The sequence below is a fragment of the Leuresthes tenuis genome, unplaced genomic scaffold (genome assembly GCF_036924035.1).
Source record: "Leuresthes tenuis unplaced genomic scaffold, fLeuTen1.0.hap1 SCAF_15, whole genome shotgun sequence".
Lineage (NCBI taxonomy): Eukaryota > Metazoa > Chordata > Actinopteri > Atheriniformes > Atherinopsidae > Leuresthes > Leuresthes tenuis.
The window spans coordinates 31,077,007-31,102,131 of NW_027325369.1; the positions used below are offsets into that span (position 1 = coordinate 31,077,007).

A 25,125-nucleotide genomic window follows, 5' to 3' on the forward strand; every position below is an offset into this window, starting at 1 on the left:
GCCTCGGGCAAAGAAAAAAATAAGTTTGTCATCGATCCAAAGGGATGAAAAGTAAAGGAAAACCTCTTTTTTTTCGGACAGAGCAACGAGAAAAAGAATAACTTGCTTCAGATCCCGCTTTTGATGATGAATGGTCCGGCGTTCTTACCTTTTCTAACACATTTTTCAGCAATTATGGTCGGATATTCACACCTTCTCTCAGTCGAACAGCTCTGCTCCCGCTTTTGATTATGTTTGGTTGGATATTCGAACCTTTTCTTACCTGCTTTTTCCAAACTTTGGTCGGACATTCAAACCTTTTAGTAGCCGAACAACTCAGCTCCCGCTATTGATTGTGTACAGTCGGGTATTTTAACCTTTTCTTACCCGCTTTTTACCAACTATGGTCGGACATTCACACCGTCTTACACCGGAACACCTCCGCTTCCGCTTTTAATGGTGTATATTCGGGCATTCGAACCTTTTCTTACCTGCTTTTTACCAACTATGGTTGGGCATTCAAACCTTCTTTCAGCAGAACACATCCACTCCTGCTTTTGATGATGTATGGTTGGATATTCACACCTTTTTCTTACCCATTTTTCAGTAATTATGGGTGGACATTCACACCTTCTTGCAGCTAAACACCTCCTCTCCCGCTTATGATCATGTGCAGTTTGATATTTGAAAATTTTCTTTCATGTTTTAAAGCAATTATTGATGCACATTCAGACCTTCTTGTAGCCGGACACATCCACTCCTGCTTTTGATGGTGTATAGTCGGGCTTTCGAGCCTTTTCTTCCCCAGTTTTTACAAATTATGTTTGGATGTTGCGGATGAAATGTCTCCTGATGTCACGTCATTAAGATGCAAACAGCGAAGTCGGCTTGTGAATTGTTCATTAAGTTAAAACAATCCTGTCTTCTTCACTAAATCAGACTGAATCAGGCAGCGATTAGGACGCTCTGCCACAGAACCGTTTGATTTCCCCTGTTTCCTCTTAGCTTCGACAGGTTAAGCATGAAGATGTGTTCACATCTGGGATGTGAATTACAAGCAGATCACGGATGGTGGAAACCAAAGTCCATTGGGAGTTTAGGAAGGTGTTAAAAGATCTCCACAAAAAGGAGAGACGACAACGAATTTTAAGTGTATTTCTTCAAAAAATACATGTGGATCAGAATAAAAAGGCAGAGAAGCTGAAGTGGTGGAAGTCCTCAAGCTTATTAAAGGATTGTTCTTTAGGATTTTGCTTAAGAGTTACGATAATCTATGTCAAACCCTTCTGAAAAATTCCAGAAGCAGCATTTGTACTTATTTGCTAAATATCAAATGAATGGTGCAAACAACTTTTTACCATTTTAGTAAATGAACAATGTTGATCCTGGCAGAAGCATCGGGCGCAGATGTGTCGCTATCCATGTCTTTGTTGTATTTTGGCTTCTTGGAGCGCTTTCACACAGAGGATAGTCCGCAGGATTGGGTCAGATTGGGCGGGTAATGCCCACCTTCACTTGGTTTGGTCCACAGCTGCAACAGCTGCTTGTTTGGGCGGTACTGCAGGAAACGACCAGGACCAGGAAGGAAAAAAGCACGAGGAAGAGGAAAACTGATGATCGAACGTAAATCCAAGACCTTCAGCCGGCTTGTGTACAACAAAAATAGATGCAATGGAGCAACACCGAGTTTAAAAACAAACTAACACCTCTTCGCTTTTACACATCTGCCCACCAGACATATTCCACCTTTTTATTTGTTGGCTTCTGCGCCTTTGGTTTCGTGCTGTTGGCTCACTTTGTCTTCTCTTTGGCTCACTTCTTCCTCTCTTTGGCTCACTTCTTCCTCTCTTTGGCTCACTTCTTCCTCTCTTTGGTTCACTTCTTCCTCTCTTTGGCTCACTACTTCCTCTCTTTGGTTCACTTCTTCTCTTTGGCTCACTTCTTCCTCTCTTTGGTTCACTTCTTCCTCTCTTTGGCTCACTACTTCCTCTCTTTGGTTCACTTCTTCTCTTTGGCTCACTTCTTCCTCTCTTTGGTTCACTTCTTCCTCTCTTTGGCTCACTACTTCCTCTCTTTGGTTCACTTCTTCTTCTCTTTGGCTCACTTCTTCCTCTCTTTGGCTCACTACTTCCTCTCTTTGGCTCACTACTTCCTCTCTTTGGTTCACTACTTCCTCTCTTTGGTTCACTTCCTCTCTTTGGTTCACTTCTTCCTTTCTTTGGCTCACTTCTTCCTCTCTTTGGTTCACTTCTTCCTCTCTTTGGCTCACTTCTTCCTCTCTTTGGCTCACTTCTTCCTCTCTTTGGTTCACTTCTTCCTCTCTTTGGCTCACTTCTTCCTCTCTTTGGCTCACTTCTTCCTCTCTTTGGTTCACTACTTCCTCTCTTTGGCTCACTACTTCCTCTCTTTGGTTCACTTCTTCCTCTCTTTGGCTCACTTCTTCCTCTCTTTGGCTCACTTCTTCCTCTCTTTGGTTCACTACTTCCTCTCTTTGGCTCACTTCTTCCTCTCTTTGGTTCACTACTTCCTCTCTTTGGTTCACTTCTTCCTCTCTTTGGCTCACTTCTTCCTCTCTTTGGTCCACTTCTTCCTCTCTTTGGTCCACTTCTCCCTCTCTTTGGCTCACTTCTTCCTCTCTTTGGCTCACTTCTTCCTCTCTTTGGCTCACTTCTTCCTCTCTTTGGCTCACTTCTTCCTCTCTTTGGCTCACTTCTTCCTCTCTTTGGCTCACTTCTTCCTCTCTTTGGCTCACTTCTTCCTCTCTTTGGTCCACTTCTTCCTCTCTTTGGCTCACTTCTTCCTCTCTTTGGTCCACTTCTTCCTCTCTTTGGCTCACTTCTTCCTCTCTTTGGCTCACTTCCTCCTCTCTTTGGCTCACTTCTTCCTCTCTTTGGCTCACTTCCTCCTCTCTTTGGCTCACTTCTTCCTCTCTTTGGCTCACTTCTTCCTCTCTTTGGCTCACTTCTTCCTCTCTTTGGCTCACTTCTTCCTCTCTTTGGCTCACTTCTTCCTCTCTTTGGCTCACTTCTTCCTCTCTTTGGTTCACTTCTTCCTCTCTTTGGCTCACTTCCTCCTCTCTTTGGTTCACTTCTTCCTTTCTTTGGCTCACTTCTTCCTCTCTTTGGCTCACTTCTTCCTCTCTTTGGCTCACTTCTTCCTCTCTTTGGTCCACTTCTTCCTCTCTTTGGCTCACTTCTTCCTCTCTTTGGTTCACTTCCTCTCTTTGGCTCACTTCCTCCTCTCTTTGGTCCACTTCTTCCTCTCTTTGGCTCACTTCTTCCTCTCTTTGGTCCACTTCTTCCTCTCTTTGGCTCACTTCTTCCTCTCTTTGGTCCACTTCTTCCTCTCTTTGGCTCACTTCTTCCTCTCTTTGGTCCACTTCTTCCTCTCTTTGGCTCACTTCCTCCTCTCTTTGGTCCACTTCTTCCTCTCTTTGGCTCACTTCTTCCTCTCTTTGGTCCACTTCTTCCTCTCTTTGGCTCACTTCTTCCTCTCTTTGGTCCACTTCTTCCTCTCTTTGGCTCACTTCTTCCTCTCTTTGGTTCACTTCCTCTCTTTGGCTCACTTCCTCCTCTCTTTGGTCCACTTCTTCCTCTCTTTGGCTCACTTCTTCCTCTCTTTGGTCCACTTCTTCCTCTCTTTGGCTCACTTCTTCCTCACTTCTTCCTCTCTTGTCAGTTTCTGTTGGTTTTCAGTCCACCAGTCCTCTTTGTTAGTGAGTTATTGTACTTTATGTCTAGTTTTCTATGAGTTCACTCTCTGCCTGGCCTCCCCCTTGTTGTAAAAACACGATCTCAGCTAGTGACGGTTCATAAACACTCCTGTATTCAGTGTGACCAATCTTAGGAATCAGCAGCTGTCGGGTCAAATTGCCTTCCACTTTATCCTCTGATTTGATCCAGGAGAAGCTCAGCCTCGACCTTCTCGTCTCTTGAGTTGTCTCCACAGCGGGAGTGCCGTGAGCTTTTTGATCTGGAACTGAATCGGTGCCTCCTGCTGGGATTATTTGTCTTACACTTTCTGAAAAATCAAACTCCAGACAGAAGTTTTACATTGTTTCATTGGGTCAGAGTCTCAAAATGTCTACTTTTGCCCTCAAGACATCAGGATTGTTAATTGAAAATGCTTTTAGTTTAACATTTAATGAAATTAATGCACTCCTGGGTAACTGTAGACTTCAAGTGAGACGTTATGCAATGTCTGACTCTGAATTTTATCATCTGTTGTATATGTGAAGATGCCTTCCATGTATAATGAAATTTCGCCCTTTGGCACAATTCCATGTTGTGTTCGGCCAACTTGAACTTCTTTCTTTCAGTCCTAACAAACCAAACTAATCCCAGCGTTCTGGAAACCTTTAACTCCTTCAGATTGACCTGGTGCTATAAAACAGCAGCAATCATCATTCAAACTTTTGAAAAACTGATCAAAACTTGGATAAAATCCTAAATAGGCCTAGAGGCAGGAACTGTGCCAGTAGCACTGAGGTCTGGACTTAAAGTTCTTCATACTCCCTGAACCACCCTCTCATGTTTTAAGCCGTATGAATCCTGGAAGAAAAGATCTATTGATAGAAAAAAACAGTCAATTAGCCTATTCAAGTCGGCATCTGACCTCATGACACCACATGAACTTTAGAGACTGCTCCAGAGTCCGATCTTCATGCTCCCCAGAAAACTGAAGCCTTTTGTTTTTCAAATGGCCCAATGATGAGTGGTTTTGAATTTAATTGAGTCACACTTTGGTTTTTCTACTAGTTCTTCTATAGTTTTATTGTCAACGTGGACATTAAAGGGTTAAAGTGGTTTATAAGGGGCCAAAGAGTTCAGTTCAAAGCTATCGAACCTCATTGATGGAGATTGGGCTGGGGTTTGATGTCAGGTAACCAGACTGATTGCGACACTCAGCTGAGGAGCTGAACTGGCTGTGTTGTCACAAGTTTAATTTCCCCACCTTTTGAAGGCTCCTCATCAAAAGTGGCTTCATTGCAGCATTTTGAACGGTCATGCTTTTCACACAGCCACCAACATTAGCTCCTAAAGTAGCACGAAGATGGGTTTCACTGCAGGTCTGTTGTATCAGATTACATTAGTGTGACTGCTGCATCTCCTCATTTGTATTCTAAAAGGAAAAAGGATAATGACTATGATATACTGCCGCAAGATTGAAGTCTAGTTAGCTTTGAAAAAACAGCAAATAACACAGCAGTGCTTGTGTGATATGTCACTGTGCAGCTGTCATACAATTTATGTATTATAGTTCATTTTCTGTCGTAAACAGTTTGTTTCTCAGAGCATTATTGGTGTTTTTCTCTTTCGTAAATCTTATAGTTGATTATACCTTGAACTCCCATGTCTGGTTTGTGTTTCTGCCTCATATCTACGACTAACTTTATCAAAGCAAGGACCGATGGAGCTCTAAACACAAGAAAAAGAGTTGGACTGAAGACAAGTTTCGGTGCAATCTGTTGGTTTCCTTAGCTAGGATATTAATTTTTTTAATTGGCTCTATATGAATTAATTGGATTATGATTACAATGAATTGAATTCCAATTGGCTTGAATTGGACTGTATTATTTAAGTGCCTTGAGATGACAATTGTTGTAATCTGGCGCTTTATAAATAAAATTGAATTGAATTGAAATGACAAAAGGACAAATATCAGATCATTTCTGCAGCTCTTACAAATCCAGTGTGAGCTCAGTATATAGTCCTGTTTCAGCGATTAAGTTATGATCAAATCACGTGAAATGGGAGAATATAAAAGATTCAGAAATGTTTTGACTAAATGAAAATTTAGTTTTAAGATTTGACTTAAAATGACATATTCTATAAAAATCTCTTCTTTCTGTTTCTGGGGGCATATATTAAGTCAACAGCAAGTGTAAAACTCCCTAAAAACTATTTTTTTCCAATTTTAACGATTCGTTCTGATTTTAATTTCTAAAGTATGTCTCTCCTTAAGTTGGCTCCGCCTCCTCTGCTAAGCCCCGCCCACTCACATCCACCCTGCTGGACGGATGAAGCCAGCTTCTGGTGGAAATGTTCTGCTGTCAGCTGCACTGAGGAGCATGCATCTTCCATCCAGCAGCAGCCTCAGAGGATATAAGAGCCCAGTGGATAAACTATATCTGAGGCTAATGTTCCAGCAGAGTTAGCTAAAGACTGTGAATGTGCAGCAAACACTTTTCATCCCACTGTTTTAACAACTTGGTCCAGTTCAACGCTGGACTGAAGGAACTGAGCCACAAAGAGGATCAGTTCCAACTCTCAGAGCCTGAACTTCAGAGCAGGGAAATGGAAGCATCTGAGAAATAACTCCTCATGGTTTATTTACTGATTTATTTCTTCCTTTAGCAGCAGCTAACGCTAACAGCTTAGCTAATGAAGATGGCGTACACCAACTTCTAAGGAGTTACTGCTGTTCCTTTCTGAAAGATGAACATTATTGTTCCCACATTACTTTGTTAGCTGAAGCTTTCTAGCTGAACGGTTCCGTTCTGTAACTCAGACAACCTGCAGCTGTGTTTAAGGTGTGTTTCCAACACAGCACCGGTCCTCTCCTCACTCTCGGTGTGTTAGCGTTACATTATCGGCATGTTTCTGATAAAGATGTAGGTCTCCAGGTACAATTGTTTAATGAGGTTAATATATCCAAAATGTTTAAACGCAGTAATTAACGGTTCACATGCATTACTACGAGTTACGCTGTGCACATCTCCAGCTTGGTCCATTACTGTTGATGAGAAAGCATTGTTTGTTAGCATCTACTGCTAACTTACAGCTACATGCTAACTTACAGCTAACTGCTAACTTACAGCTAACTGCTAACTTACAGCTAACTGCTAACTTACAGCTAACTGCTAACTTACAGCTACATGCTAACTTACAGCTACATGCTAACTTACAGCTACATGCTAACTTACAGCTCACTGCTAACTTACAGCTAACTGCTAAACTGTTTCCCTCTGGGATCAGTAGAGTAACTATCTGTATCTATATATAGAGCTGGAGTGTTTCTGGTGTGACTGCAGGAACAGCTTCATTCTGTCTGTGTTACTGTATTAAATTATATGTCCAGGTGTTAATGACCGCTAACGTGCATAAACACACTTAGCCAACGTATAAATATTAGAATGGTGATTTACCCCATTTACAAATGTTAATTAATGTCAAACAGAGGAAAGACAAGAGGCAGCGTGCCTAAACCAACAGGTAGTTCGACCAAAGCCTGTAAAATGGTGTAATATTGTGAAACAAAAAATGGCTTATAGGAATTTAATTAAAAAGTCCTGAGGTAGAAAACTTTCCAATACCAGCTGTTTACCAGCTAATATCAGGAGCTTCATCATAAAAATGCTCGAAAGCCCTAAATATTTTATGGACAGTGGGGTTGCCGTCTTGCCTGTGATTGTAGATCATGAAATGGGGAATAAGGTTAGTTAGTTAAGTTAAACCTTAAGATAAGTTAAAACAGGATGGATCCAATGTAAATTCTTTGGTAATCCAGCCCAACCGTTACGGTAAATTAACCTGAACTGGCTTTAAGGAGTGAACTCTTTATTTTATTAGCATTTGTTTTGATAATTCAACATGATTGGACAGTCCTGACCAATCACAAAGTATGACTGTCAGCTGGCACAGTTTAGACAAAGATGCTCTCAAAAACGTGCTTTTACAGTTCCAGCTTCGTTGATTTATGTATTCTGACCCTATTTTAAGACTTTATTTGGACGGTGTCTGGAGGTTTGTTCTTTTGCTGCAAAGAGAAACACATTTTGTCATTAAAAAGTGTGTATTTCTTTGTCCCCGGTGCAATAAAGCTCCATCCACAGGAGTGTGTAAAGTTTATAGCTTTGAATCCGTTTGAATGGATGTCAGATGTAATTTACTACTGACCGGACTGAATGCTGACTTCGCTCCGTGTATCATGGTGTGTGATTATTCAGACCAAACAGCTCTTCTGTTTGCTCAAAGACGAAGGGATTCACAAGGGACCTGTCGAAGATTTTGGCAGTGACAAAGTGCGATGTAGCCGAGAGGAAACAGGCTTCCTTTCTCTGACTTGTTCTGCTTTGTGTGCCAAAACAGTGGCAACATTCAGGGGACACAAAACAAACCAAAGTCTCAATTTAAACCTCGGCTTGTTTGGTAGAAACGGAGCGTGACCTTCATCCCCAAGTGTCTTAAAAGAGAATTGGTTGACCTTCCTCATGTACTGATTGTGACCTTTTCAAACACTCTGATCCCTCAAGAGAGCAACTATGGAAAAGTGAATCAGCTGCTGCTCTGCAGAAAATTGCAACCACTTGTTTTTGCCCATTTTCACCCATCTTTAGTTCGTGGAAATGTGTTTTTAATTCTCAGCTTTCAGTGGATGTAATTGTGTGATGAGAGGTGAAGAGTATTGTTCCTACTGTGACAGCCGTTATAAGTAGCTCCTTTTAAAATGAGGTTTTCTCTCTTATTACTGTGCTCCCTGTAGCATCGAAGGGGACCTATTTTACCATTTTTCTTGTGCAGTAGCACATTTTCTTGTTATCTGCAGGGACTGCTGGCTTGAAAACAACATTAAATACCCCAGTTGCTTTGTTTAGGGACGTCCTTTCTTTGAGCTGTCACCACTGGACCGTCTTAATCGACAAAAGAAACGTTTCTGATTCTTTGCTTTGTTCGTGAGAGCTAATTCTCATCAGTAGTTACAAAGTTCACTTCGGTTAAGAAACAATTGAGCTTTTAATCTTCGCCCAGGACTCTGTCCAGAGTTTTCTAGATTAAGAATAAAGTCCAAAGTTTTTTGTTCAGTAACTTTGTGGTTGACAGACCTTAGAATGTTTAGCAAAGGAGATGCTGGAGGGAGGGGAGGAGGACGCAAAGACTCAGGAGACATTAAGAAGCAACACTTCACAGCAGCATTTATGTTATGTTATGTTTATGCATTTAGCAGAAGCTTTTATCCAAAGCGACTTACAGATAGGATAAGGTTAAGGACCCCTACTGGAGACAGTACCTTTCATGCAGGGGATTTGAACTCAGGTCTCCCACATGGAAGGTGGCAATCATACCACTAAACTATCCAGTCCAGAAGATGTGAGTGTAGTGGAATAAGCCACGCCCACTAGCTCATGCGGTTTATATCGAAGATGTGAAATTTAAAAATAAACAAAAAACCACCTGTGCTGCAGCGGCGAGCGTCGATGACATCATCCCAGTAGACGAGTGTGTAGAAAGCCCTCTATAAGCCCCCCGATAGCCGCCAATAACAACAACACAGCAGCTATGAGCTAACAGAGCTATAGCACAAGTTCATTCATTCATTCTTCTTAAAGTATTGGTGAAATAAATGTGCTTTACATAGAATAAAAGCATGGCTGCAGCACAGTTTATTCACTCCGGTAAGAACGTCCATCTTACTCAAAGTCCTCGTTCACATTGTCAAAATCTGATAAATATCCGGCCATGTTGCACAAAACTATCAGCAGCAAACTCTGTGTGAAGTTAGCCGACTGTCACAGAGCACGGAGTGAATAAACTGTGCTGCAGGGGGGCGTGTGGATGAAGTGGTCCCAGTAGAGTGCCTGTGTAGAAATCCCTCCGTTAGCTCTCCTATAGCTGCAAGTAGCCACATAACAGCAGCTATGAGCTAACAGAGCTATAGCACACGTTCATTCACTCATTCTTCTTAAAGTGTTGGTGAAATAAAGACAGATAATGCCTTATTTAGAGGCTGCATCCTCTAAGCCCCGTTCACTCCGTTATATGGATCTCCAGTTATCTAAATATCTTCCGAAGGACGCCGACTTTCACCAAACTGTTCTCTGTGAGCAGATGAACATATTTCATGCCAGAAATAAGGTCGAGGTTTAAAAATACCGGAGTTCCCCTTTAAGCTTTCCATTTTCAGTTGGCAGATACCAAAAAACGAAAAAGCCACAGGTCTGAATTTGATTTGGTTCCATCGCAGGAACGTGCCGAATAACCGAAGCCTAGCGCTCATTACGGGTTACAAAGCGATGTTTGTGGGTTTCATTATCTGGAGTCTGTAGTTTATAAGCATTTAGAGCTTTTCCTCTTAGAGAAACTATCTTTATGCGCTTCATCAAACCTTTTTGTGTTTTGTTTTTAACACACTCACAAAAAAACACTGTCTTTGATTATTGATGGATAGAGATAGATGGAAATGTTATTGATCCCGACGGAGATTGTGGAAATAATATCAGCTGAATATACCTGGCAAATGATGGTTATGTTTCTATACTCGCTGTAAAGAGGTCACGGATAGGGTGAGATTGAGAGTGCATTTGGCAGTTTGGTGTTTTTTTAAAGCCAGTATATAAGAAATATATAATATTTCTTATATTATATATATATATATAATATATATATATATATATATATAATATAAGAAATATTTATATATATATATATATATATATATATATATATGAAACCCAGAATGCTACGTGTGAACAGATCGATTACGGTGTAACACAAGGAGGCGAGCGCGGAATTTGTGGTTGCCAAGATTTGCGTCTCGTGTTTTTTAAGCCAGTATTTGTGTGAAAGACTGGATGGATTTTTTTGTAATAGTTATTAGAGGAATCGTTTCATAACTTTTGGACACCACAAACCTCTGAACAGTTAAATTGGCCTCGAAGCTCGTCTGTTTTACCCGCCAGCGATCTCACATTTCCCATGATGATCAAAGGAAGAAATTATTTAAACTTCCTCCTTCTTTTTTCTCCATTTTGTTCCTTCTCTGCATCCCAGACGTCTCCTCTTCAACTCACCTTTATTTGGTGTGTTATTCCAGGCATCACTTGGGCTTCTGGAAAGCTCAGTTAGCTGCTTTAACAGGTTAACAGGGTGGGCTTCCTATTGCCTGCTGTATCTCAAGAGGTATTTGACCAGTTTCTTCAGTGAAACCCACATCAGACAGAGCAGTTTAATTTGAACAAGTCAAATCAAATGTTTGTCGCCAGGAATTCTTAATTTCTGGTGAATAACATGCTAATTTAACTGTGTTTTTATGGGTTTTTAGTCTTTTCTGTGTGCGTTGAGCTCTGTGCTTTATAATCAAGTCACTTCAGTTTAACGTCCTTCACATACAGACAGTTGCTCTTTGATTTGTTTTCATGCCAGATCATCCGTCAGTCATATTGACTCTTGTGGCAGATGAAGCTCGAGGAAAATAATTTAAATCTCCACATCAAGTCAGCCTTTTCCAGCAGAACGAGGCAGAGGTTTGAGCAGGGAAGTTAACTGTGTTTGTGGGGAGAAACGCACCACTTTTAACAATCGTACAAATATATGCAGCTGGTTAGAAAACATAATTACAGACATTGTTTCACCTTTAATTTAACTTGATTTAACTTATACTTCGACCCTAAAGGGAGAGTCTGGAGCTTCCAGACTTTACGAAGTTTTATAAAGCTAATTTGAAAGATTATTAAAGGACTATTAAATGCTAACACACTCATAATGACGATGCTAACATGTTCAGCAGTCCGCTGAAATGCATGCAAATGCATTATGAGCGTACTTACGTCCTCAGACGACTGTACTTCTAACAAGTCCATACTAGTACGTACCGGTGCTAATTTCAACACAGCGCCACCGCACCTACTGGTGGTTTCGTGTAACTGCAGTTACATAAAATGATGGATCCCAACGGGGAAAGACTTGGTGAAATTATCGATTGAAAACCAGCCGTTAGCTGGAAAAACCCTGCATCTTCCACCATTCTTATCCTTCATCCTCACACTAAGCACCAAGATGGGTATTTGTGTTCTTAGCATTGATCTTATAGCACCACACTGCCTATAGAAACCCTTACAAAGCAACTATTTTCATGGCTGACTCTTATTCTTAAGTAATGATACCAACAAGCGTGTGTAGAAGCTGAAAAAAACCATTTCTAACCAACTTTAATGGTGTTTTATTGGAGATTTCTTTTAGCTTTTATTTAATTTGTTGTGTGCAGATAAAGAGAGAAAGGAGGGAAAATCACAGTGTTTGCAGAACATCTGAAAAAAAGAGATAAAACTTCTGTGTTCAGGTATTTGGGGATTCTCCATTATCAAAGTGACAGTTAAAGCATCTTCGCTGTGGTCTTTTGTCACTTTTGTGCCCCCTGTTTTCTAATTTAACGTTATGAAAGCGATTACTGAAAGGTTTTACAGCGTCAAGCAGAAGCAATTAACCCAAACGTGGACCAGAAGAACAGGGTACATAAATGACACATTTAGAAAAGAGGATTAAAATGCACATTGTGTACATAATTGCTCTTTTAATCCCAACAGACAAAATCTGGAATTGCTTTGCTGTACAATGAGGAGACCAAGAACACCTACGACGTCTGCCTGAAACTGACCAAAGAAGTCTTGACCATACAGAAGCTGGATGTGGTTTGCATAAGTGGAAGCGAATCCCAAGTAAATGTAAGTGCACCCGACGGCTCGACATTGTAATTCATGCCGCATAACTCCAGAATACCGTTTCAGTGTTCACAATATCTCTTTGCCAATAAGAAACTCCCACTTTCTAAAGCACAGAACTGTTGTACTGCGAAGACAGGCGGCTGGCGGTCTGGGCTTAAGCATCAAAGTAAGCAGATCAAATTTCATTTGGGAGAGGCTGCTGTGGAAATTAAAATGATTTGGATGGCAGACATCACTGCACCACAAAAACTAAACGGTATTCATCCTCTTCTTTCTCTCCGGCTCTTCAGGGAGGTGCAGAGCACAACGTGCCGGTGGTTATTTCAAAGATTTTTAAAGATCAAGTAGGTAAGAAAGCACAACAAGCTGTAGTTTTATTATATAGTTTTACTTTCTTTTCTTTCAGGATTTAAATCATGCCTTTTTAACTCTACACCACATTTCATAACAAATAAATCTCTTTTCTCCAAATGCTGACTTGAGATCAACCTGACGGCTGATTTCAGAACTGAAATAAGTTGAAATCTGTGTCGTCTGTGAGAGCTTAGCCCATTAAAAGTGTCATGATTATGTGACGGCACGTGCACAAAGTCATTTTATCAGCTTTACAAGACGATGAAAATATGCTGAGGCTGAAGAAAAGACAGTTTGAAGCTAAAAATGAGCAGAAAATGTGCTCGTTGGAGGGTGAAAGCGTAGCCGGACAATCGTTTATCGCCTTTTGTTTTAACTCTGAAGCTGAAAATACGGCTGCTGTTTACGACACGTGCACGTCGGGTGTGCACGTCCTCACAAATTAAAGTTGCGCGTACGCCAGCTACATCTTGTAGGGGGTGAGTAAGCTAACTTCTGATTTTTTTTTCTGTTTTCCATCGTCAATTTCTCGCACCGTGCTGGTTTAGGAGCCTCCCAAAAAATCTGCGATAACGCCGCGATAATCGCAATCTTAATACGAAAAAAAAATGCTAACCTCTTATATTGACTCTGTATTTATATGAGGAAGCAGCAACGAACAAAATAGAGTCTATTCCTGGCCTAAAGAGGACCATAAGTAACACCAAGAGCATTAAGTCGTAAGGAAAATATTTTAGATAATTTCTTAAATTCCTCTCGCCCCCTGCTGGCCATTAGATAGAAGGCAGGTTTAGGAGACTTCTCATTGGCTGAACTTTTTGGTCTTTTCGGGATAAAACCACCATGCCTCAGTCTCATTTGTCACATTTTGGCCCAGTAAACGTTTAGTTTTCTGTTTAAATGTATTTAATTTTCATTCAGTTTGCTTTTGTCATGTTTAATTGCACGATTTTTCTTTCCAATTTGCAGAACTCTGAGCTCTCTTCGCCACTTTGGGAAGGAGATTTAGCTCCGATGTTACAGGCATGCATCAGCGATTTGGGGAAAGAGTTTTTATTAGGATTAATTGCTGTCATAATCTCTTATGTTAAACCTCGTTCAGCATAAAGAAGAGAAACCTAAAAGGGCAGTTAATCAAGCTGGCGTAACACACCATTTTATGTAATAACCACATGACTTATTCCACATTGTCTTCAAAGCATTGACTTGGTTTTGATCCATTTAATGGGATGGAAATATTCTGAATGACATCGTTCTTTGGTTTGTCAACTGGTTTATCTCAAACATATATCTGGTCTCATTTTGGCTTTTTTGGAGCCAGAAATGACCTAATTTTTGTTTTGCATTGGTGAAAATTAAGCTTTTGAGACCGAAATGACCAAAATAAATTCATCCACATATATTTTATAAAAGAAGATGCTACTTTATTAAATAGGAGTCAATTGGAATTGGATGTTTTTAAAGCCTTAAAAGCCCTTAGAGGCACTTTTGGCTTCACTTCTGACACTGAATCCAACTTTGATATCCAGTCTATGCTTGGCACATTATTCTAAGCCAGCCCAAACATGGGCGTAGATTTCCTCCTGATATGAATCCTTCCTCCTTCCTCTCGTGATGAAACCCAGACGGTTTGTTGATGCCTTCCTTCAGAATCTGTTTCACTGGTTGGACTATTTATGAACAGCTAATTGGTTGGCACTAAGTAAAAGATGAGCTGTTGCAATCTTACAAAACATTAAATGTTAATTGGGTGTCGAGTGGGAAGTTATTCATAACCACTGAGCATGAAATGTTATGAACATTAGCCTGAGTGGAGAAATGATATCATGCCGATCGTGCTGATGGCCGGTGGGAGGCGAGGAGCCTTTAATCAAGTCTGTCAGTGAAATTGTAAGAAGTGATGACCTCTTGGTGGCCTGCTGTGATATTTCAGCATCATGTGAGTGAATCACAGCTCTGTAATTCTTTCTTTTCTGTCCACACATCTCCTAATGTCTCTGTGAATGGTAGAAATCCACGCATTCGCTTCCCGGGGACATTAAGACCTCTTTTTACCAGAGCTTGACGAATGTCTTCACCGCCCAGCTTCCATTGTTTTCACCCGCGTCGCTGCGAATGAGTTTATATCCTGATTAGTTTCAAATTTCATGCTGTCCTGTGTTCTCTCTCCCAGCTTTAGGATGTTGCTTGAGATTATTCAGACGGAGACACTGATTGCCATTTCCACCACATTACCATGTATGAAATGAGCAATTATTTTGTAATGTTTTCATTAACCTCTGACAATTGACGCCTGCAGCCGATCAGACGGGGAAGCTGTTCGTCGGGGATGCAGTGCTCCAGGTTTGTGACTCTCCTTTATTTTGACTCTGTAATTAATTTGAATGATGTCAGATTTAAATTGGAATATGATGAGTCATTTTTGTGTCTCTGCGCCCTTTTAAAGGGACGATATACACCCAAAAACCGAATTTAAGGAAACAAACGTTGTCTTTCTGTGGCACGTTATGGAAAATGTCACCAATAAAAATGTGCTAATATCACTGAGACTTTAACCTTTTTAAAAAGTTACTTTGAGCCTGTTTGGATGGTTTATTTTGAATATAAAATAGATTTGATGGACAACAAAGCAACATAAACATTCATATGGATTATAATGGCTGCCGCCACCTTTGAAGTGACGCACTGCAGAGTTATGCCGCCATTATCGTCCTTCGTGTCACCGAAAGAGACGCAGGAAATTAGGAAAGTGGCGGTTTGGGACCTTCTCAACAGGGAGCCCAAGCTGCAGGGGTTGATTTAAAGTAACTTATGACTTCTCTAATATCTGATAAAGTCTCTACTACAGAGAAATGACTCAAACTGTTCTGGGGACACTCAGGACCCAAGAACCTCAGTCTTAACCTGTGAAATAACGACTGTACAGATGAGATATTCTGTACATCTGCTTCACTGAGGGTTGGTCTTGTGCTGGATTGTTTGTTTATTGGATGGATCCCCATCAGCTGCCGCCTTGGCGACCACTAATCATCCTGAGGTCCATAAAGTACATAAAATAATACATAATATATATATAATATAAGCAGTGATGGCTTGTGGTGACATTGAATGGGGGGGCTAATGTATTATAAAAGCCAAGCAGTTGTATTTCAACATGAAAGGTGTCCTGTTAGAATGTAAGTTTAAACTATCACAACAGCACGGGCCTTTTCAACAAACCACCAAAACACTATTTAGAAGAATGCGCTGATGGAAAATAAACCATCTACCATCTCTATGTAAATACAAATACTTTCACACCATAAAAAGGTTTAAAAAAAAAAAAAAGGTCAACCCAGACTTGTGCTAAAAAATTGGTTTCAACTATAGCCTATTGCAATTTGCTTTGGAACACAATAATCCAAACATCAACACAAAACTAAAATAGTAACTCCAGAAAAACACTCCAGAAAGACAGTTAAGAGAGCCTGAAAAGAAATACTCCACAAAATGTTCCATCTTGTTCCATCATGAAGAACCTTATTGCTGCCCTGTTCTATCACAGCTGATGAAGCCAGAGCCAAGATGGCTGATGAGGGCAAAGTAAACATAGCAGCAGCAGGGCAGCAGCAGGGCAGCAGCAGGGCAGCAGCAGGGCAGCAGCAGGGCAGCAGCAGGGCAGCAGCAGGGCAGCAGCAGGGCAGCAGCAGGGCAGTAACCTTATTTGAAGAGAAGCTTCAAGAGGCCGTTAGCCTTTCTAACGTTAGCCGTTAGCCTTTCTCTCAAACCAAGTTACACAACAGCTACGAATTATTGGTGTAATTTGGATATCCTTTGGATGATGCGCCCCTACTTTTTTCACCTCAGGACATTGAAGAAAACGGATTCAAAGTAAATAATCCACTTCCTTAACGCCGATGCCTGCCATTGTCAAAGTTTCGCCCGACACACGCAATCAAGTAGAGTCGTCTGTGATTGGCCCAAATCTGCTGGCTTTGGGCTGTACAGATTTAGCCCAAATGGAGGGGGCGGGACTAGCAACCTGTCACTCAAATGTAAAAAAAAGTCAAGTGTAACCGAGCTGTTTCGCTTGGGCTGTAGATAATTAGCCCGTTTTCACCGATTTCATGGGTTTCAGCTCCGCCTCTGATCAAAAATTAACAAACAATTTGTTTAAAGTTTTTATTGAAATATTTATATATTATATTCTCATTTTTATTGAATAATGTAGGGAGGGCTGAGCCCGGTTAGCCCAATTATACCAGATGTCCCTGAATATAACATAATAACATAAATAGAAACAGTTCCTAGCAAAACTACAACAGCAATGATACACACCCACCATCAATTACATATGCATAATATATTAATAATATTGTAATTATACCAACACACTATAATGGCACTAATAATACCTTACATTAGTGATATATTTTCAGTAACTACTATCATAATAATACCAATTTCAATATCATTACTAATCTGCTGCATTAGGTGAGTCTTAAGTCGTTTTTTAAAGGTTAATTTGCTTTGTGAGCGAGTTATTTGACTAAGTAAAGAGTTCAAGGACATTATTGCACGGTAGGTAACTGAGTGTTTGAGTATATTAGTTCTCAGAGATGGAGATATCAGATATCCAGAGCTGGCATTTCTGGTGTAATGATTATGTCTGTATCTCGTGTTTTAAAAAGAACGTCAGTATGTTGCATCTGAACCAATAAAGGGAGAGTAACTTCTCCAAAGTAAGAGCTAAGAGTCCCTACAGAGTGAGTTTAATATGTCAGTTCTTACAGACTGGGTGGTAGGGGGGGGGGCTCCTGCAGCCAGACACCAAAATTAGGACAATTTGTGTTTATTTTAGGCTGTATTGATTGTTTCTGAGACAGCCTGTCTTTCATTTATCCATCTTTCTTCATTGTCAGTGCAGTGTTTCCCACTAAATCAGGTTATAATTATGGCGGTATGGCTGTAGAAGGTGGGGTGGTAGCTTTTTTCCCTCATTTACATTTTTATTCTGTGTTATTTACATTGCAGCAGAAAGCCTGCAGGCTGTCGTGTTGGCCTTGTTCATTCTGCCTCCCGCTCTGTTTGTTGATCAGTGATGCAGAAATTCGAGGTCTTTCAGGTTGTTTGCTGGCTGCGTTTTGCAGGAAGGTTCTGAAACAGCGCCGCCCTGCAGGCAGCAGCCTGCTGCAGCAGCTCTGGGTGATTTCTGAAACCTTTTTCTGAGCTGGTTTGGATGCTGCTGGAAGGACTTCTGCTGTGAACTCTGGTCCTTTTTTTTTTTTTAAATATCTGTTATGATGCGTAACCATGGCAACAGCAACTTTGTTAACCTGTTGGAGCAGCTTAACTTAGCTTTAAAAAAGCCCAATAAATTCCTGGAATAAGAAACCAAATCAAGATGAGTTGAAGAGCAGGCGTCTGGGATGTAAAGCGGGAACAAAATGAAGAAAAAAAGATGAAGTTTAAAGCATTTCTTCCCCTGATCATCAGGGGAAATGTGAGATCTCTGGTGGATAAAACGGACGGGTTTGGAGCCCTGATGAGGACACAGCAGGAATATCTTCCTTTCTTCTTCTTCCTTCTTTTCTTCTTCTTTCCTTCTTTCTTTCTTCTTCCATTCTTTCTTTCTTCTTTCTTCCTTCTTTTCTTCTTCTTCCTTTCTTTCTTCTTCCTTCTTTTCTTCTTCTTTCCTTCTTTCTTTCTTCTTTCATTCTTCTTTCTTTCTTCTTTCTTTCTTCTTTCTTTCCTTCTTTTCTTCTTCTTTCCTTCTTTCTTTCTTCTTCCATTCTTTCTTTCTTCTTTCTTCCTTCTTTTCTTCTTCTTCCTTTCTTTCTTCTTCCTTCTTTTCTTCTTCTTTCCTTCTTTCTTTCTTCTTTCATTCTTCTTTCTTTCTTCTTTCTTTCCTTCTTTTCTTCTTCTTTCCTTCTTTCTTTCTTCTTCCATTCTTCTTTCTTTCTTTCTTTCTTCCATTCTTCTTTCTTTCTTTCTTCTTCTTTCCTTCTTTCTTTCATCTTCCTTTCTTCTTTCCTTTCTTCTTCCTTCTTTCCTTCTTTCTTTCATCATCCTTTCTTCTTCTTTCTTCTTTCCTTTCTTCTTCCTTCTTTCTTTCATCTTCCTTCTTTCCTTCTTTCTTTCATTGTCCTTTCTTCTTCTTACTTCTTTCTTTCTTCCTTCCTTTCTCCTTCCTTCCTTCCTTCCTCCCTCTGAGTTCTGGTCATAGAGGCAACAGAAGTTAAACCCAGACAATCCTGGACGTGTCACACAGCAGAAGCGTGATCTTGATCTGTTTTTCTTGAGCAGAGCAGGCTGAACCAAAGCGTTTCACACAGCTTTACATAGTAGATGCTTTGGATTAGTAAATAAATAAATATGAACATATGAAGGGGTTGTCACATATATTTAAGCGACCTGCCCAGGTTTTCACATCGTGAGAGGAACCCTGCTGTGAAAGAGCTACATCTTAATCTGCTCAAACATACATTAACATCTTCCCTTTTCCTCTCTGTTGCTTTCTTTAGGTCAATGGCATAAACGTTGAGCATTGCACCCACGAGGAAGTTGTGAGTATATTTATAATGAACTTTTAATAGACATCAGTACCCTCCTGCATCCGTTACTCTTCCAACTTTCTCCCACAGGTTTTAGTTGATGCTAAATCCCACCGTAATCAGCACAGAGGTGCACCTCAACAGCCGATTCGTCATCCTGGCAGGAGCCCGTTTGCTTTTTGGATGACGCAGAGATTAATTGAGTTGAAATAAGCAGACGAGCATCGGAAGCTGCCAGTATTTTAAGTTTCTGCACAGTCTCCAGCTGTTTCCTTTCATCTCCCCAACTCTTATTCCAGTTGAGCTTCAGCCTTTGTTAAATATCTTATATTTTCTGCCATCAGCCTCCAAACAGCTGTTCGCTGCATTCACCTCCAGAGCGTCAAAACACGAGCAGTTTCTCCTCAGAACAACATCCAGAGCTGTTAATGGCAGCCTGTGTGGCTGCCGGCGCCGACAGATGTTCGGGCTAAAGCTGCCACTTACTGTTGGGGGAGGGGACCTGACAGCAGATGTTTGTTTGGGGTGTCAGAAGTGACTTTGCTTGTTACAATCATTTATTTAAGGTGGACCTCTTCGAAATGGAGACTCATGACCAGTTTTTAGGACCTATTTTGTGTCGTTTATGCGTCAGAAAATCAGACATTCAGCTGGTGTTTGATGATTGGAGCTAAATAACTCCAGTCAAGCTTTAAATTCTGATTAAATATTCCTCACTCATCTCCTGCTACATCTTTTTGAACAGGCAGTGGACAGCATGACATGAATCTGGCTTGTTTTATTTATATGAGATTACATTTTATATTGCTGCATCACTCACAATCTCCATCCCTGTTATCTGTATCAATCTCTCGCTCCTGCCAGGTTCACCTCTTGCGTACTGCAGGGGATGAGGTCACCATCACCGTTCGCTACCTGCGAGAAGTCCCATCTTTTCTAAAACTGCCTCTGGGTAAGCATTCGCTCCTCAAACCCACAATAAACCTAATTTCTCTGCAAAAAAGGAAGCAAACTCCATCAGTTTGTGGTTCAAAGCTGGTCAGTGATGTCAGAAATGGAGCTGAGCAGCTAGAAAAGACAACAGAGACAGTAAAATCATCCAAGTGGAGCCAATAAAGAGGAAAGAGTGAAGGATGAAGGTGCGGAAATAAAGTTTAGTTAAAGTTTTGTGGAGCACTTTTTCATATTAAGTGGGACTACTTTGTCCTTTTTATATGAAGCGGGGAGTGATACTGAAATGGCTCCAGAGTTCATCACAAAAAGGGTGAAACAAAGCAATCTGTGGTTTGTTTGGAGGGGGGAGGCTGATTAATCTTAAGTCTGAATGATACAACATTTAAAAACAGCTGGAACATTGTGTTGAATGGAAATAAAAGCCAAATGCAATGAAAAGCAAATCTCGAAACCACTATTTTAGTCGAAAATCATTTCAAATGTGAGATAATTTACTGTTTCCACTTGAATCTGACGGCAGCAGCACGTCTCATAACTAATGGGACACTGTGCAGCATCCCCTCTTCCTTTAACAGCATCTGTAAACATCTGGAACTGAAGAGACCAGCTGCTGGACCTTTGGAGAGGAACGTTGTCCCGCTCCTGTCTGATGGAGGATTCTAGCTGCTCAGCAGTCCTGAGTCTAAATGTTTTCAGGTGGAGAAACATCTGGACTGCAGGCAGGTCAGTGCAGCAGCCGGACTCTTCTTCTACGAAGCCGTGCTGCTGGAGTAGATGCAGGATGTGGTTTAACTTTGTCCTGCTGAAATATTTCAGGCCTTCCCTGAAGAAGCTGCACATGTTGCTCTGAAACCTGTTCATACCTTTCAGCTTTGATGGAGCCTTTCCAGATGTTTCTCCAAAGATTTCTTTTCAGTACAGTTTACTTTTCCAGCTCCTGTCCCGTCGTCTTTCCCAGGCAGCCGTGGTATCTGCTCACATTTTAATTGGCTTCTCCTGCCTGGAAGTGACCGCGTCTTCGTTGGCGCTCTCACTCCTTATATCGAGGTCTTACCGGACGCTCGCAACCCGCCGCCTCTGCTGAAGGGGCGGGGCTTTCAAATAGCAGGCATATTTAATAATCCATCAATCATAAGTTTCTCCTCCATGGTTTTTACTCTCGCTCTGCCTTTGGAATCCAGATCGGCTGCTCATTTGCATAAAGCTGAGCCTCTCTCAACTTTCAAAGCTCACAACGCCGGCTGCTTCCATTGAAAATGAACGGCAGCTCGCCGCCTCGGCCGCTCAACACGCTTTTGGTGTGAGCGCCCGGTTACTTTGAGACCAGCCGTAAAGGTGGGAATCTGGGGTCAACCGCCTCAGATCTCAGAGCATATTGACCTCACTCGGACTCAAAGAAGCGGGGTGCCACAGGGTTACGGTGCCCTTGTTATGTGGACACGTGAAAGAAATGATACTAGCGAATGCCGGGCGTGGGGCAGCGTTTATCCTCACTCTGCTGTCAAAGAACTGGGCTGAAACCCAACATCATGCTGCTAAAGGTGCTTTCACAAGCTGTTCATTTATGTAAAATGTTCTGTTGAGGTTTTATTTATCTTATTTAAGGACCAGATTGTTTCTCATAATGTCCTGATACTTCAAACTTTAGAGAGTTTACTTTCTTTTTCACACAACAGTGGGTCATTTGCTAACTTTCTATAGATAAATTGACTAATGAATGTGTTGCCAGTTGTGGATTTTATTACTTTAGTGCTGAGCAGTTTTAATCCTGAACAGCTGAACTCTCCCGGCTACAGAAACTGATAATCTCTTCTTGTCCAAGTCTTAGCAAACTATTCTTGTCATGTATATTCAAGACAACTGCCACATAATCCTGAGATTAGATCGAATGGGAACTCCTTTGCATTGCATATGCGCCTTCAGATGTTCAGTTGTTTGCTGGAAACCAACATCTCCCCTGCTGAGTCGCCACTAATTGTCGTTTCATAAATTGACTGTAAGCAAAATTGAATGTTGTTTAAACCATTTCAGTTTCCACCAGCAAACACAATATTCCTTAAGTACAGTTGGCCTAATCACGAGGGGCACGCTGATGCAGAAAATAATAAAAATCAAGTGAGCACTCTGCAAGATCCTAAAGCCTCAGCATCTTGGGGGTGAGGCAGCGCTCACAGGAAGACGTCTGTGTGTTTTTGGCAAAGAAAATCAAGGTTTTGCTGCCTGAGAACTAAAAGGTTGAAGTGGTTTTCACTCCAAGCTGCTGCGGCTCAGATGACGAGCAGGAGAGGCCAGCCTGTCACACTTTATAGAGTGTGACCGAATCAGAAAGCAGGTCCACTTAACGCCAAGCTAACATCATCAAAGGACAGCATCCGTCTCTCTTTGGATGCTGCCTGTGATCTGCGGCTTAAAGGCAGGGCAGCAGAATACAGTCGATAATAATCTTCAAAATTTAAAACCGTGAACTCTGCCACACTGTTTTTGAGGATTATGTGCAGATTCTGAGCTTATTATCTTCCTTTCTGAGGGAATAAAATATTGATAGACGTGGGCTGAGGTTAGACTAAATGTTTTACAGGAATTCTTCAGATCCTTTTTCTCAGGAACATGACTCTTTTTTTTTTTCTCCTCAGGTTCTCCGGGGCTGGATCACAGCAGAGTTTCTTCTCCACTCTTTGACAGCGGCTTACATTTAAATGGAAATGGAAACAACACAGTAAGAAGGATTTATTTGATCTTACATGTTGTTTGGACTGTTTAATCTGCCTCCCAATTATTATTATTATTATTATTATTTTACCAGTGACAATAGATTAAATGCAACTAAAACATTTTAGCTTCATATTCACCACAATAAATGAGGGTTAGGGCTAACTGGCCCCAACCACATCTTCACCTGCCAGCAGATGACACTGAACTTTCCTGTTTCAGCCATAAATGTTTGACACAAGATGTCATAATAGGTTAATGCATTTACTTTCTATGGCTTTCAACAGTACAGGGAGTGCTTGGAGGCTAGCAGACCTAGCTTGCGGCTCCCAGCTGGCTAGCATACGCATTCATAGCCATGTGCTCAGCTTGGAGGTCCCAGATTGTTTGGCCAGCTTCTTTAATTGCTCACGAGTTTCAAGAAAACTCAAGAAAGCCAGCTTTTTGTGTCCCTGCAGCTCTGGAGTTCCCAGCTTGCTCTGCAGAGAACGAACTGAGTGGTCGCTCAGCTGGGAAATCGGAAGCTAACTTAGCTTGGTCTCAGACCAGTGAGCCGCGGGGATCCTGCAAACCACTCATTCAGGAGCTGGCTTAGCAAGCTTGGTTTATCTATTCTGTTCTCCAGAGGTTTGCGAGTACCTAGCTCAAGGCTCCGTTGACTCTGGACATCCTGACTCGTTTGCCCTAGAACTAGTTTGGCTTGTTCCTGAGCTCATAGCCAAGCAGTCTCCCTGCTGGGAGCTTGTGGCTCCTAACCTACCAAACTTACCAAAATCAACTGGCTTTTCGCTGAATCTTCCATCATCTACAGAACCTAAAATCATCCAAAGAGGATCTGGAGACATCTCTGTCACCTTCAGTCCTGGATGTCTGTGACCTTCAGGCCCTCAGGCAGCTCTGCATTAAAAACAGACCTGATTCTGTCCTGGAAATCCCTGCCTGGGCTCAGGAACACTTCCAGGAATCATGGTCTGTGAGCACAGCTCAGCGTAACATCCACAGATGCAGGTTAAAGCTCCATCAGGCAGAGAAGAAGCCACATGTGGACATGATCCAGGAACTCTGCCGTCTTCTCTGGACCGAAGCTCGTTTAAGATGGACTGAAGCAAAGAGGAAACTGTTCTGTGGTCAGATGGATCAGAACCTGAGGCTGCGTCCTCCAGACTAAAGAGGAGAGGGAGCATCCAGCTGGTTATCAGCTCTCAGTTCAAAGCCTGCATCTCTGATGGTGTGAGGGGGCATTAGTGCCTGTGGAACTGGAAACCTGCACATCTGGAAAGGCTCCATCAAAGCTGAAAGGTATGAACAGGTTTTAGAGCAACATCTGCAGCTTCTTCAGGGAAGGCCTGAAATATGTCAGCAGGACAGAGTTAAACCACATCCTGCATCTACTCCAGCAGCACGGCTTCGTAGAAGAAGAGTCCGACTGCCTGCAGTCCAGATGTTTCTCCACCTGAAAACATTTAGACTCAGGACTGCAGAGCAGCTAGAATCCTCCATCAGACAGGAACGGGACAACGTTCCTCTCCAAAGGTCCAGCAGCTGGTCTCCTCAGTTCCAGATGTTCACAGATGTTGTTAAAGGAAGAGGGGATGCTGCACATATATTTTCTATGTCCTGAGGTCGTTGTTGTGTTGGTTTGAAGTGTTCAAATACTGACATTCTGTTTAATTTACATTTTTAACAGCTTTCCAACTCTTTGTTGCGTATTAGCTCCATATAATAGTCGGTTAATGGATCATTTACATGCTAATTTGTTCTGTTACACAGTTTTATACATATTTTAATCACATGTGAAGAACAAACTGACCTTTTATAGTTTGAAAAAATAACCACAAGTTACATGAACGATGTGTGACAACGACCCGTTTCTCCACCACTTTGCAGCTTTTTTTGATGGCTTTGCTCCACTTTAGTTTAGATTTACCGACTCCTTGAGCTTGTGTTGATCACTCGGAGTGTTTTCACTGATTTTTACAAGTAATCCTTCATTGAGTAAATGTTTCGCTGTCAGCTGGTGCGATGTTGTGGCTCCTCGAGCTAAACATAAGATAAATTTGACCATTTTTTCCCCTGAACTCTGTATTTCTTGGTTTTAAATGAGGAATCATGAAATTGCATGTTTATATGATAATCTATGATGAAAAAGTAGCCTTA

General features: G+C 41.4%; 1 protein-coding gene across 1 annotated transcript in view; it reads left to right on the plus strand.

The window, feature by feature from the left end:
* The window catches only part of sntg2 (syntrophin, gamma 2), a 114,189-nt gene that overhangs the window by 21,321 nt on the left and 67,743 nt on the right, over nucleotides 1-25,125 (plus strand). Inside the window, exons 2-8 of the mRNA XM_072365889.1 lie at nucleotides 12,281-12,418; nucleotides 12,528-12,584; nucleotides 12,709-12,766; nucleotides 15,072-15,115; nucleotides 19,276-19,317; nucleotides 20,170-20,257; nucleotides 22,893-22,975. Of these exons, the coding sequence (XP_072221990.1) occupies nucleotides 12,281-12,418; nucleotides 12,528-12,584; nucleotides 12,709-12,766; nucleotides 15,072-15,115; nucleotides 19,276-19,317; nucleotides 20,170-20,257; nucleotides 22,893-22,975 (510 nt within the window). The remainder of the gene's footprint in view (nucleotides 1-12,280; nucleotides 12,419-12,527; nucleotides 12,585-12,708; nucleotides 12,767-15,071; nucleotides 15,116-19,275; nucleotides 19,318-20,169; nucleotides 20,258-22,892; nucleotides 22,976-25,125) is intronic.